Source organism: Neolamprologus multifasciatus, chromosome 4 (genome assembly GCF_963576455.1).
Source record: "Neolamprologus multifasciatus chromosome 4, fNeoMul1.2, whole genome shotgun sequence".
Lineage (NCBI taxonomy): Eukaryota > Metazoa > Chordata > Actinopteri > Cichliformes > Cichlidae > Neolamprologus > Neolamprologus multifasciatus.
This window is the reverse complement of record NC_140442.1, coordinates 589,403-602,095: the sequence shown is the minus strand read 5'-3', so window position 1 is coordinate 602,095 and position 12,693 is coordinate 589,403. Positions and strand designations below refer to the sequence as shown.

General features: G+C 48.3%; 1 protein-coding gene across 3 annotated transcripts in view; it reads right to left on the bottom strand.

The window, feature by feature from the left end:
• The window catches only part of rapgefl1 (Rap guanine nucleotide exchange factor (GEF)-like 1), a 36,147-nt gene that overhangs the window by 10,049 nt on the left and 13,405 nt on the right, over positions 1-12,693 (bottom strand). For all 3 annotated transcript variants that reach the window (XR_014873660.1, XR_014873661.1, XM_085156518.1), the window contains exons 3-15: positions 12,395-12,473; positions 10,869-11,085; positions 9,392-9,489; positions 8,762-8,874; positions 5,806-5,973; positions 5,574-5,671; positions 5,235-5,357; positions 4,958-5,136; positions 4,719-4,809; positions 4,210-4,260; positions 4,045-4,132; positions 2,275-2,339; positions 73-127 (exon numbers count right to left, since the gene is read on the bottom strand). Coding sequence is in view for 1 of the 3 variants with exons in the window: in XM_085156518.1 (XP_085012644.1) it covers positions 73-127; positions 2,275-2,339; positions 4,045-4,132; positions 4,210-4,260; positions 4,719-4,809; positions 4,958-5,136; positions 5,235-5,357; positions 5,574-5,671; positions 5,806-5,973; positions 8,762-8,874; positions 9,392-9,489; positions 10,869-11,085; positions 12,395-12,473 (1,425 nt within the window). In the remaining 2 variants the exon portion in view is untranslated. The remainder of the gene's footprint in view (positions 1-72; positions 128-2,274; positions 2,340-4,044; positions 4,133-4,209; positions 4,261-4,718; positions 4,810-4,957; positions 5,137-5,234; positions 5,358-5,573; positions 5,672-5,805; positions 5,974-8,761; positions 8,875-9,391; positions 9,490-10,868; positions 11,086-12,394; positions 12,474-12,693) is intronic.

The following is a 12,693-nucleotide window of genomic DNA, read 5'->3' as shown; positions in this document are numbered from 1 at the left end:
CGTGCGCGCGTGTCTGTCTGTGTGTGTGTGTGCGTGTGCGTGCGTGTGTCTGTGCGCGTGTGTGTGTGTTACCTAGCTGGCTGCTCCTGTATCGTCTGATGTTCCTCACCATCTCGGCCACTTTGTGCTGCAGACAGAGGGGGAGGAGTCAGAGTCTGTGATTAATGGATGCCTGCAGTGTGATGCAGTGTGGACACTGTGGGGTCTGCTGAGAGTATCAGCATGTTAACGTGTTTATTTTAACACAGAGTCTATGGGACTCTGCCTCTGCTGGACGTCAGAGGAACTGCAGTTTTAGTGCTTCCTGTTTCAGGCTGACAAACAGGAAGTGAGAGTGTTTGAGTGAAGAAGAATTGCAGCGGCTGTAACTGTTATTTCCTCTTCATCACAGCAAACAACTTCAAGCTTATGTATCAAACTCGAGGCGAGCAGGCCACCTCCGGCCCGGCATACATTTATGTCCGGCCCGCGAGATCATTGCATATAGATTTATTATTATTGTTATTCATGTCACAAACGATTATTTTGATAGTCGACTAGTCACCGATTATTTTTGCGATTAGTCGACTAATCAGATCATCATCCATTGGATGTAAAACTACAGCTTACTGCAGCAGCAGCATCTGCTCTTATATAACTATCATTAGCTTACAGCTTTAAGTGTTTAAGGTCTGTGCTAACTAAAAATAAAGACAAGATGATAGTTTGTTAAATTTTAATGACATTTGCAGATTGTTTCGGTGAAGTTTAATAAACTCCTTGCTATCTAAAATATAACAGGACACCGGAGTAAATTCTCGAGCATCTCACACTTCTGATAATCAGCTGTCTGCTTGATGTTTATTCAGCTGTGTAAAAACTATAACTTTAATCTCAGCCAAACCGATTTACTCAGGAACAAATAAAATACTGAAAAAAGCCAAACAATAACATTTTTAAGTTATCTAAGTGACTTATATATATATTTAACCTGAGTAGCGAAAGACAGCGGTGGGTTTGAAGCCGGGAGTCCGGTGTTCTCACGGCTCTAGTTAGCCTAGCCCCCGGCTAGCTATCGAGCTAGTGGGTAACAGAAGTCTCCGAAAACGTCGGAGCGCTTTTGAAAATATGTGGTGTCTTGATAAACTGAGCAGATATTTGAGGTTTACACAGCTACATTCTCGCCTGAAAATATGCTAAACGTTTATTTTGTGACCCAGAAAGAACAATAAGAGTAATATTAAAACTAACTAGCTGCCGCCATTGTTGGAAACTGAGCTGGGCTGCGCTATGAATTCTGGGACGCAGCTTCTTCTTCTTCTTCGGGGTTTAACGGCAGCTGGCATCCTTGTACATGCAGTGCTGCCATCTTCTGTTTCAGTCCGTTATTACACTCTTAAATCCTACTACTTATTCCTGCGTCTTTTGGGATCTTACAAAGCTTCAAACGACGCGTCGACTATTAAATCAGTCGTCGACGATTTTGATAGTCGACGTAATCGTGGCAGCCCTAACACAATCAGCCAAAGTTTCAGGTGAACCCGTTGTTGCCCCACCCTATCATGTGACTTACTGAGGTGAAATCAGGCTGATTGTAAGGATGCAGGAGGAGAACTCATGACCATAACCACCATCATATCCTGTAGCCAAATAATGTTGAACCAAGTCGGCTCAACCTGGTTCCCAGATGCACACTGTGGTGAGTTCGCACGGCGCTTTGGTCACTTTGAAGCACAAAAAGAGAATTTGGAGCTGCTTCGCGCCCGTGCAGGTGGAGCTGCAGTGTAATGGGGCGCTCGGTTTGTTCGCCCCATTCCTGAAGCCGCAGCGGCGTCTACATGCGGCTCGAACCTGGTGCCTGTTTGGTAGCACATATCTGTGAGAAGCTGAACACAAGAGTCGTCTCACAGATGAACACCTGCGTCCATCCTGACAATCTGCACGACGACCTCACACCAAACTAACGAACCAAAGCAGAAGCAGCTCTGACAAAACGAAGAGAAAACTTAGTGTTTTCATTTGTTGTTATTTTAACTTATTTTAACACAAATTGTATTTAGTTTTTCTTTGCATTCATATTTCTAACTTCTCTAATTTTGAATGGACCAAAATATTTAAAGTTTAAGTTTATTTATTCTGGAATAATATTCGTCTGTTTTTATTCGTATTTATCTTCAAAAACATTTCATTTTAGTTCAATAAATGTTTATCCTGTTCGTCCCGCGACCGAAAGCGTCTGAATCACAACATTTAAACTCTGAGCTGGTTTTCAGGTGCGAGCGTGACGCCACTCACCATCTTCTCAAAGTTGACGAGATCACCGTGAAACGTTTTGCAGCTCTCGTGAAGAAACGTCAAGTCTGGCAGGAAAAAACAGACGTCAGCCGATGAGTCGAGGACACAAACACGCAGTCAGTGATACACACAACAATCAGTGAGACGTGTTTTTAAAGCAACATATTAACAAAGGAGAGAAAAACAAAACAGATAACATGAAACCTGATTAAGGAGATAACAGAAGATACAAAAATGAAAGAACAAACGACCAAAACACAGAAACCGGGACAGCGATCGATCACGTGTTAATGTGCAAGTGCAGCACATCACCACAGGGGGGCGCCGAGGGAAGCCAAAAATATCAGCTGTAATCCCAGATTCCTGATTTTAACTCCAGCTATGCTTCTGTTACCATGGAGACAGAGAGCTAAGGCAGCACACACACTTCAAAGAGTCATCTTCTTCGTTGGTGCTGAGGTCGTCCTCGCTCCAGTTTTTCTTTCTTTCATCTCGTTTAACTTTTTTACTTCTTAAAACACACAGTGAAGGCATGCTGTGTGTGTCTGTCTGTGTGTGTCTGTCTGTCTGTGTGTGTCTGTCTGTGTGTGTGTGTGTGTGTCTGTGTGTGTGTGTGTGTGTCTGTTTGTGTGTGTGTGTGTGTGTCTGTGTGTGTGTGTGTCTGTGTGTGTGTGTGTGTGTGTGTGTCTGTGTGTGTGTGTGTCTGTGTGTGTGTGTGTCTGTGTGTGTGTGTGCGTGTGTGTGTCTGTGTGTGTGTGTGTCTGTGTGTGTGTGTGCGTGTGTGTGCGTCTGTGTGTGTCTGTGTCTGTGTGTGTGTGTGTGTGTCTGTGTGTGTGTGTGCGTGTGTGTGTCTGTGTGTCTGTGTGTGTGTGTGTCTGTGTGTGTGTGTGCGTCTGTGTGTGCGTCTGTGTGTGTCTGTGTCTGTGTGTGTGTGTGTGTGTCTGTGTGTGCGTCTGTGTGTGCGTCTGTGTGTGTCTGTCTGTGTGTGTGTGTGCGCGTGTGTCTGTGTGTGTGTGTGTCTGTGTGTGTGTGTGTGTGTGTCTGTGTGTGTGTGTGCGCGTGTGTGTGTGTCTGTGTGTCTGTGTGTGTGTGTGTCTGTGTGTGTGTCTGTGTGTGTGTCTGTCTGTGTGTGTGTGTGTGCGCGTGTGTGTGTGTGTCTGTGTGTGTGCCTGTGTGTGTGTGTCTGTGTGTGTGCGTGTGTGTGTGTCTGTGTGTGTCTGTGTGTGTGTGCGTGTGTGTGTCTGTGTGTCTGTGTGTGTGTCTGTGTCTGTGTGTGTCTGTGTGTGTGTGTGTGTGTGTGTGGCAGGTTAGCAGCACAGAGCTGATTAGCCAAAGGTGCTAATTAGCGAGGTGCAGCTAGCCGCTCACAGCTGGAGGCGTGCGAGTCTCAGAGGACCAATCAGAGCGATTTATGGACGATTGATGAGAGAGCTGGTGGACCTGGCGTGTTTACCTCGCGCTGATGTTTCCAGGAGAAAGCTGCAGCGAGTTTCATCAGCAGAGGGAAACAAACCAAACTGAACACTAAAGAAGAAAAGCGTCTCCGGGGTTTCTGCACTTCCATTAAAAATGCTTTTTATATCTCGGAGTCCGCGCTGAGTCCGAGAACGGGAATACTGAAGACTTCCAGAAGGTTTGACCTCCTGATTTTCAGCTTTCTTCAGTTTCACAGATTCAGCCTGTAGTGATTCATCAGTAGTTAGCTCAGCGCTACTGAAGCAGACGCCGCTGCCACGCCTGTAACGTGCTGATGTCGGCGTGCAGGCTCACCTTTGAGCAGCAGAGGAGTGAAGGGGATCAGCGGAGGCCTCAGGCTGGTGATCAGGTCTCTGTAGGACTTGTGGTTCCTGGACGGGTCCTGTGGGACAGTGCGACGGTCAGACCGCCATCGTTCATCAGGTCAGAAAGCATTAGAGATAAAAACGTGTGACTCACCGCGATGCTTTCAAACTGCTGAAACTGCTTCCTGAACTTCCCCGGCAGACCCTGCACACAGAGAGGACAGTGACACACTGACGGACACACGGACACACATCTATCAGCGCTTCGTATTTCACACGGTCAGCGCCACGAGTGAAACACGGACAAACGGCAGGGAGTCGGTCGGACAGAAGGCGCTGCAAAGTTTCCTAATGAATGCTAACCGGACGTTGCTGGTTGTAGTGGGAAGGTCCAACTTTTCCACCGCTTCGCAAACAGTTGCAGAAAAGTTGGAGTCCTTCGTGTAAAGCACAGCAACCACTCGCCAGCCGCTCTGGAAACATGTTACCAAACCAGAGGTTACCACAGGGTCACCGTGGTAACCTCTGGTTGCGATCAATCGTCACGTCGTAGAGGTGTATTCACGCGGTTTATAAAAGTCTGCCTGTAAAGTGTTTCCTGCAGCGCCCCCTTCAGGTCTGCGCAGCTCTAACACCTCTGCTGGAGAACACACGGCGTCCTACCTCCCAGGTGAGCCTCAGCCTGCTGACGGCCGGGTTGTCCAGACCCAGAACCACGGCGAGGAAGGACAGCAGGTCCTGCTGCTGCTTACAGCTGAAACACAGAAGAAGACGCTCATCTTTAAACCACAGAAGAAGAAGAGCGGACTGCCTCGTGATCTCCGGGGGCGGCGCTCCTCTCCTGAGTCCCCTCATTAACTCAGTTTTGTGCGTGTGCGCGGCGTGTTCGTGCGTGGACTCACAGCGCTGCGATCTTGATGAACTTGCGGAGCAGCTGGATCCTCTTCGGCAGCGACTGACACTGCAGGATCTCCGTGGCGACCCAGTGCTGCACCTCGCTGCACCGCTGCAGTACCAGCTCCAGGTTCAGGGGGCGCCAGCGCGACTGCTCTCCGTGAAACACGTAACACACAAACTCCACCTGCAGGAGACACCAACGAAGAAGACGTGCGTTCGTTTGTGGGCTGGAGCTGCGTCACTGAGACAGAACAGCCGTCAAATGCTGCGGCGCACTCTGACCTCGTGCACGCAGCTGAAGAGCTCCCAGTCGAACACCACCAGCTGATTGGCCACCTCCTCTGCCGACATGTCGTGGAGTTTACTGTCGCCCGGCGTCCAGTGGATCTCCTCAGGAAGAGGAAGCTGAGGAAACAGGAAATGATCTCATCAGAATCCCAGAAGATGTGAGAAAGGGAGTGAGACCGCAAACTACTGCGTCCTGATTGGTCGGTTAGACGTCAGGTGATAGCAGCAAAGTTAAAGCTCTGCAGAAACCCTAACCCACAGGAATCAGGTGCACGTGTGTGTGTTTGGGTAACCTTTGTTTCAATGACAACCACGAACCAATCAGATCCTCACCAGTGAGTCGAGCTCGGAGGGTTCGCAGGCGAACAGGTGAGTGTTGACTCCCAGCGTGGTGAAGACGGCCTCGTCGCTGGGACGAAACACGGCTTTCTCTGCACACACAACACAGCCGTTAATAACACACAGAGCTGTGTGTGTGTGTGTGTGTGTGTGTCTGTGTGTCTGTGTGTGTGTGTGTGTGTGTGTGTGTGTGTGTGTGTGTGTGTGTGTCTGTGTGTGTGCAGACCTCCGGCTGACGTCACAGCCACCAGTATGAGGTTCCCCGGCAGGACTGGCTGGTCTTCGCTGTACTGGAGCTTCTCTTTGACCAGAGCCAGAATCTCTCCGACCCGGCAGGACAGACGGCTCCTGATGGTGACGTAGGAATGATCCGGAGTGTACACCCTGCAGAAGACTGCACACACACACACACACACACACACACACACATACACACGCACCATGGTGTCAGTGAGTCCTCTGACAGCGCAGCATCAAAGATGGCTGCAGTCACGTGACATCATGGCTTGTTGTTACTGTGGTAACTGCCACTCAGAATTTGGTTCCTCATACATGTAACCATTCACGTGTGTCGGCGCTCTGAACACAGTCAGAACCATAAGAACAAAATCAGCAGAGAAACCTAACAGATGTCTCTCTGACTCCCGGCTGTGCATCGCTGTGGTGTCCGTTCTCACAATGTTGGACAAAAGTCCGACCACATGCAGGAGCTCCATCGCTGCATCCAGCAGCTTTCTCTCTCAGTCCTGATCAGCTGATCAGCATACTCTGTTTTCCATGACAGGTCTAACACGAAAACTGGTGTGAAGTAAAAAGTAAACACGTTACGGGACCAAAGCCAATGCAGCACGTGGTCGAGGCATTTCTTTATACGTCTTAAATAAGATGTAATACAGAGATGAAACACATCTTCCTCTATTCTAATAAACTGAGATTAGGAAACGTACAGAAAAGCAAAAACAGGCATTTTGGCCTCTTAGTCCAGTGAGGCAACGCAAGACAGTTTATAGTCTGAGAAATCCACGAAGCTTCCACAGACAGAGTGCGAGCTATCCGTCTTCTCCCAGTGTTGATGTTCCTGCAGCGCGGCATCTCCACCGCGTAACCACGCTTCTTCATGTCCTCCGCCGCTGCTGATGCACTCTTGTACAGGCGTGGGCCTCAGTTTAGCTGGGCATTTGTTCTCTGTTCTTCTTTGTCCTTGTTTTCTTTGAGCTTGTTGTTAATCTCAGTCGCTAAGTCGTGTGTAAATGTGATCGTTTTGCCCTCGTAAGAAATGTTCTCAGCCCGAGCTGCTCTCAGGATTTTGTCTTTTCTGTCAGACCTCTGAAGACTAACCAGAGTCGACCTGGTGAGCGAATCTGCAACTCCTCATCTTCAGGAAGGGCAAGTTCTTTCTTTATGAAGTTCCTAATGAAGGCCATCATATCAGCACCTTCTTCATCTCCATACATACGGAGATTGTTCCTCTTCCTTCAGGTCCGTGACTTTGGTCTGGAGCGTTTTCTGCTGTTAGCGCATCTCTCAGCTTCACCGTCTCTTCTGCTTCAGTTAACCTCGTGGCGTGATGACGGATATCCACGATTGTGTAGCTTCTGGTTCATCTCGGCCTTCAGGTTATTCAGATCTTCTTTGATTTCTCTCCTCGTCTCTCGCATGTTATCAAACTTTGTACTGTTAGCCATGTTAGCTCGTTTTCCTCGCTCTGCTCCGCGTTCCTCTTTGTGCCTCGTTGTCGTCGGGGTCTTTTGCTTCTCCGTAACTTTTGGACTTTTCCCCCTGTGTCTTTTTACATCTGCCTCCACCCATTGTATACCATCGTCACAAATGACACAAGAGTCTCCCAAAAGGAAATAAGATGATGAACAAGAGGCATTCTTGTGGAAAAACATTTCTCAGCTTTTATTTACATTTGAGCAAAGTCAGAATTATTCCGACCCTTCTCAAACTGGGAAAATCCAAACTTCTGTCCCAGTCCAAATAGTCCGAGCTGTCGTAAAGCCTGCTAATATTAAAAATGTTCCGCACTGTGGAAAATCTCACAGGACGCGGTCGGGAACCCAAAGTGACACCTGTGCTGGGCAGGAGGACGGCGAGGGGGTGAAAAGTCCAAGGATCACCACCGAGGCCATCCTGGTGAATCTGGGCTCTGCTGCTGGGTCCAGGGAGACCCAGGAGGACGGGACTCCTCCAGATGAGGCACAAAACCTCGCGTGGCCTTCAAATGCTTCTGGTCGTCTGTGTTTTGATGAAACAAAAATTGAATTGTTCGGTCACGATGATGTTTCCTTCATTTGGCGTAAAAAAGTCAAAGCCTTCAACCTGAAGAACACCGTCCCCGCTGTCTGACGTGGTGGTGGGAACCAGTGGACCAGGGAACCAATCACAGTAAACGACACCATGACAAACAGATCCATGAAGATCCAATGGCATCAGGCAGTCTGCAGAGGAACGTGGCCTTGGACACCAGTGGACACTTCAGCACAACAACAACCCGAAACAAACGTGAGTAAACGTGTTGCAGACAACACTAACGTGCTGTCCTGACTCGAGTCCAGCTGAGAGTCTGTGGAGGATCAGGGTGATGCAGGAGGAGCCTCCAAACTGAAGGATTTGGAGCTCGTTGCAGAAGATGAGTGGACAAAAACACCAGTGGAGCAGAAAGCTGCTCTGCAACAACAGGAAGCTGCTGTAACAGCCAATAAAGGTTTTTCTATTGATCACTGAGAGGAGTGAGAATAATTCTGGACTGATTCTTAATTCTGCTGATCATCATTTTTCCCACAATGATGCTTCTTGTACGTCCTCTTCTTATCTTTCAGGAGACACTTGTGTCATTTTGTATCGTTGGGACTTGTTTTATACGTCAAATTACTAAAGTTACTAAAAACTCTATAAATAAAAAAACGACTTGCTGGTTGAAGAAAAGTAACTTTAAGTCAAAATTTACCAGAAGTGTGAATCATTATGGGCTGCAAATAAACCTGACTGCAGGACACACACACAGACACACACGCAGCACCCTGCTGTTTTTGCTCTCCTGATGCTGTGTGTGTCTGTGTGTGTGTGTCTGTGTGTTCTGGGTGTGTCTGTGTGATTTGTTTATCCCACAGACTGCAGGTGTATTTGCATTCAAACTCTGTGTTTACAGATTACACCACGTGTGTGTGTGTGTGTCGTACTCTCGTCGGAGCCTCTGAAGGCCTCTCTGGGCTGCAGGCAGGCGTCGATGCGTCTGAAGTGTCTGAACAGAGGGCGGACCTGCTTCTTCCTGCTCTCCTTCTCCTCGTCAGAGCTGCTCGCAGAGCAAACACACGTCCAATCAATAATTACATACAAACTGAGTAATTCACATAAAATATAACAAATCAATAAAATAAATATCACAGTAAACATTTAACAGAGTATGTTAATGATTAATAAAAAGTGTTTCACTGTTTAAGCTGCGATCAATAGAAACATTAATGATCAATAATAAGAGCTGTGTGGGTCACGATGCAGCGCCGCAGTGACAAACAAACCTTTAAGAACGCGACAGGAAAACAGGACTCGTGAACGTCAACACATGATGAGCTGTGTGCAGACTGTACACAGATTACTGCGCTCTGATTGGTCAGGTTTAGGTCACACGGGGCTAGAGACCAGCCTGTGACCCTGCATGACACTGGCTGCAAACACGCACCTGAAAACCCCGTGTGACCGATTCAGACGCACAAAGTGTGTATGGAAGTTTGCACCCGCTGACTACACTGTGTGTGTGTGTGTGTGTGTTACTGTGTGTGTTACTGTGTGTGTTACTGTGTGTGTCTTACGGGCAGTGTAAGATCTCGGTCCATCGCTGCAGTTTGAGGACGTCCTCCACCAGCTCAGGATACCGGGCCAACTCCTGTACGGCACACATGTACAGCTCCTGCACACACACACACACACACACACACACGGACACACACACACACACACACGGACACACACACACACATTTCAGATCCAGACAGTCCCAGCGGTGATTATGAAAAATAAGTATTAAAATAAAAAACGGATGTTTGTGCATCGACCACCATGATCAGTCTTCACGCTGACAGTGGGAGGAGTCACAGGTGTGAAACATGCAGGTGGGAGCAGATCTGCAGCTTTTTAACATTATTTATTATTATTGTTGTTTTTCCAGAAATTTGGATCCGACCTGCAGGAACCACTCAGGGCTGAGACGGATACTGCATGTGTGTGTGTGTGTCTGCGTGTGTGTGTGTGTTAGGGCTGCCACAATTAGTCGACTATCAAAATTGTCGACGACTGATTTAATAGTCGACGCGTCGTTTGAAGCTTTGTAAGATCACAAAAGACGCAGGAATAAGTAGTAGGATTTAAGAGTGTAATAACGGACTGAAACAGAAGATGGCAGCACTGCATGTACAAGGATGCCAGCTGCCGTTAAACCCCGAAGAAGAAGAAGAAGAAGAAGAAGAAGAAGAAGAAGCTGTGTCCCAGAATTCATAGCGCAGCCCAGCTCAGTTTCCAACAATGGCGGCAGCTAGTTAGTTTTAATATTACTCTTATTATTCTTTCTGGGTCACAAAATAAACGTTTAACATATTTTCAGGCGAGAATGTAGCTGTGTAAACCTCAAATATCTGCTCAGTTTATCAAGACACCACATATTTTCAAAAGCGCTCCGACGTTTTCGGAGACGTCTGTTAGCCACTAGCTCGATAGCTAGCCGGGGGCTAGGCTAACTAGAGCCGTGAGAACACCGGACTCCCGGCTTCAAACCCACCGCCGTCTTTCACTACTCAGGTAAACATGATAAATAAGTCACTTAGATAACTTACAAATGTTATTGTTTGGCTTTTTTTCAGTATTTTATTTGTTCCTGAGTAAATCGGTTTGGCTGAGATTAAAGTTTTTACACAGCTGAATAAACGTCAAGCAGACAGCTGATTATCAGAAGTGTGAGATGCTCCAGAATTTACTCCGGTGTCCTGTTATATTTTAGATAGCAAGGAGTTTATTAAACTTCACCGAAACAATCTGCAAATTTCATTCAAATTTAATAAACTATCATCTTGTCTTTATTTTTAGTTAGCACCTTAAACACTTCAAGCTGTAAGCTAATGATAGTTATATAAGAGCAGATGCTGCTGGTGCAATAAGCTGTAGTTTTACGTCCAATGGATGATGATCTGATCAGTCGACTATCAAAATAATCGTTTGTGGCAGCCCTAGTGTGTGTGTCTGCGTGCGTGTGTGTGTGTGTGTGTGTGTGTGTCTGCGTGCGTGTGTGTGTGTAACCTTGGGGAAGCTGTTGCTGCGCTCGCCCTCCTCCTGCAGCAGCTCTCTGTAGGTGTCCAGGTATCGAAACGCCACCGTCAGCACCGCCTGCTTCCTCTCTGCTCCGTCCATCCCTCCCTCCATCTCTCCGTCCCTCTCCCCCCCTCTTCCTCTCCCTCCTCCCTCTCTCCTCCACCCCTCCGCCTCCTTCCCTCCTCCATCTCCCTCCAGGCTGAATCTGGAAAAGTCGAGTTAAGGAGGAAACACATTCGTGGCGTTCGCCTGAAGCTTCGCTCTGAAACCAAATCTTACAGCTGTGATTGTTGTTGTCATCACAAACAAACAGCACAAACCTATAATCAGCTGTTTCAGCTTCACAGAGCTGCAGCTTGGAGACGCCGCCATGATGACCCACATATCACCACACACACATCTGCCTCACGCAGACTCTTTTTTTCCTCTCCTCTGATTGGCCGATGATGCTGCTTTTTGTTTGTTTATCCTCTTCATGAAAACAGAACTACAGTTCCCATGATCCCCTGGGAATGCACACAGGAAGTGCAGAGCTGAGAAAAGTTAAAAGCAGCTGAGCTGTGAGTGACGCTCACGTTCGTGGTGAATCATCACGACTGTTCAACGCGGCGAGACCGAAGGCCTGACGAGCGCCATTTCTCTGATCTGTCCACGAAGAAGGCTAAATGTGCCCGGCCCCCCGTCTGATCCCTTCACCCCTTCCTGAACGAGTCCCTGAACGTCTCGTGTTCTTGAACACGGAGCTCTCTCTCCGCCTGTCCTTCCCTTTCTTCTTTCGGCCACATCCCCCTCTGCTCCTCTTCCTCTCAGCTCTTCATCGCTCTCTGTGGCAGATCTGCGACTGCAGCAGAAATCTGCTTTTCTGCACAGTGTCGAGCTGCTGCACCAATCGTTAAACGTTTTTGGGTTAGAGGACGAAGAGCTGACGGTGAAGATGAGATGAGAGTGTCCTGCTCAGCTGATCTGAGATCAGTTTCAGGTCTGAGTCTTGTTCCTGTTGGATGCTACAGAGCGCGCTCAGTGGCTGAGGAGATTGAGGTAGTTCAGTCGGTCTCTTCCTGTGTGTACGCCCACGGGTTTTCAGGACTTCCTGTTCTGAGCGCTGACCGTTAACCTGCTGAAGCATGATTGGTCCGCAGCACTCGACGCGTAGGTTTTGTCCTCTGGTGACAGAATCACAGCTGATATCTGTAAAGGTGTCGCAGCACGATTCGTCCGTTCCTGGGATCTACAAACTCAAAGGCGTGGTGATAAAACCGCTGAGGTCAGAGGTCATTATGGGTAAAACAGTGACATCATGGAGGTTTCATGGAAGTCTGCCAGCCAGGTTTTGTTTTTCCACTGAAGCAGAAAACTTCCCATTCCCGTCACTGGAATGCCAACAACTTGGGAACGCTGCAGAAACGAAACAAAACAACACCGGAGCTGTTCAGACACAAACCTGCAGAACTCGCAGCAGATAACGCTGCGAGGCGACAGCCAGGCACGCATGCCTGCGAGCGCGTGAAGGATACTGCTGCAGCAGGACCTGCTGGAGCCTGTCCGCCGCCAGGAAGATGGGATGTGTCAACATAAAGTCATCCAGGAGCGTTTCTGCACAGAGACACAAACACACAGAGATTATCTGTACAGACTGTCCCTGAACACAACACAGGCCTGCAGCCAGGAGAGAAGCACGACATCTGCACACACGCAAACACGCCCCGACCAACGCCACGACGGGCGGGGCTGAGGGAAACGGGTTTGAGGTAGACGCCGTGTGCAGCAATGCTAATCCAGAGGAGCTCTCAGGAGTCGCCCCCTGCTGGGCGTC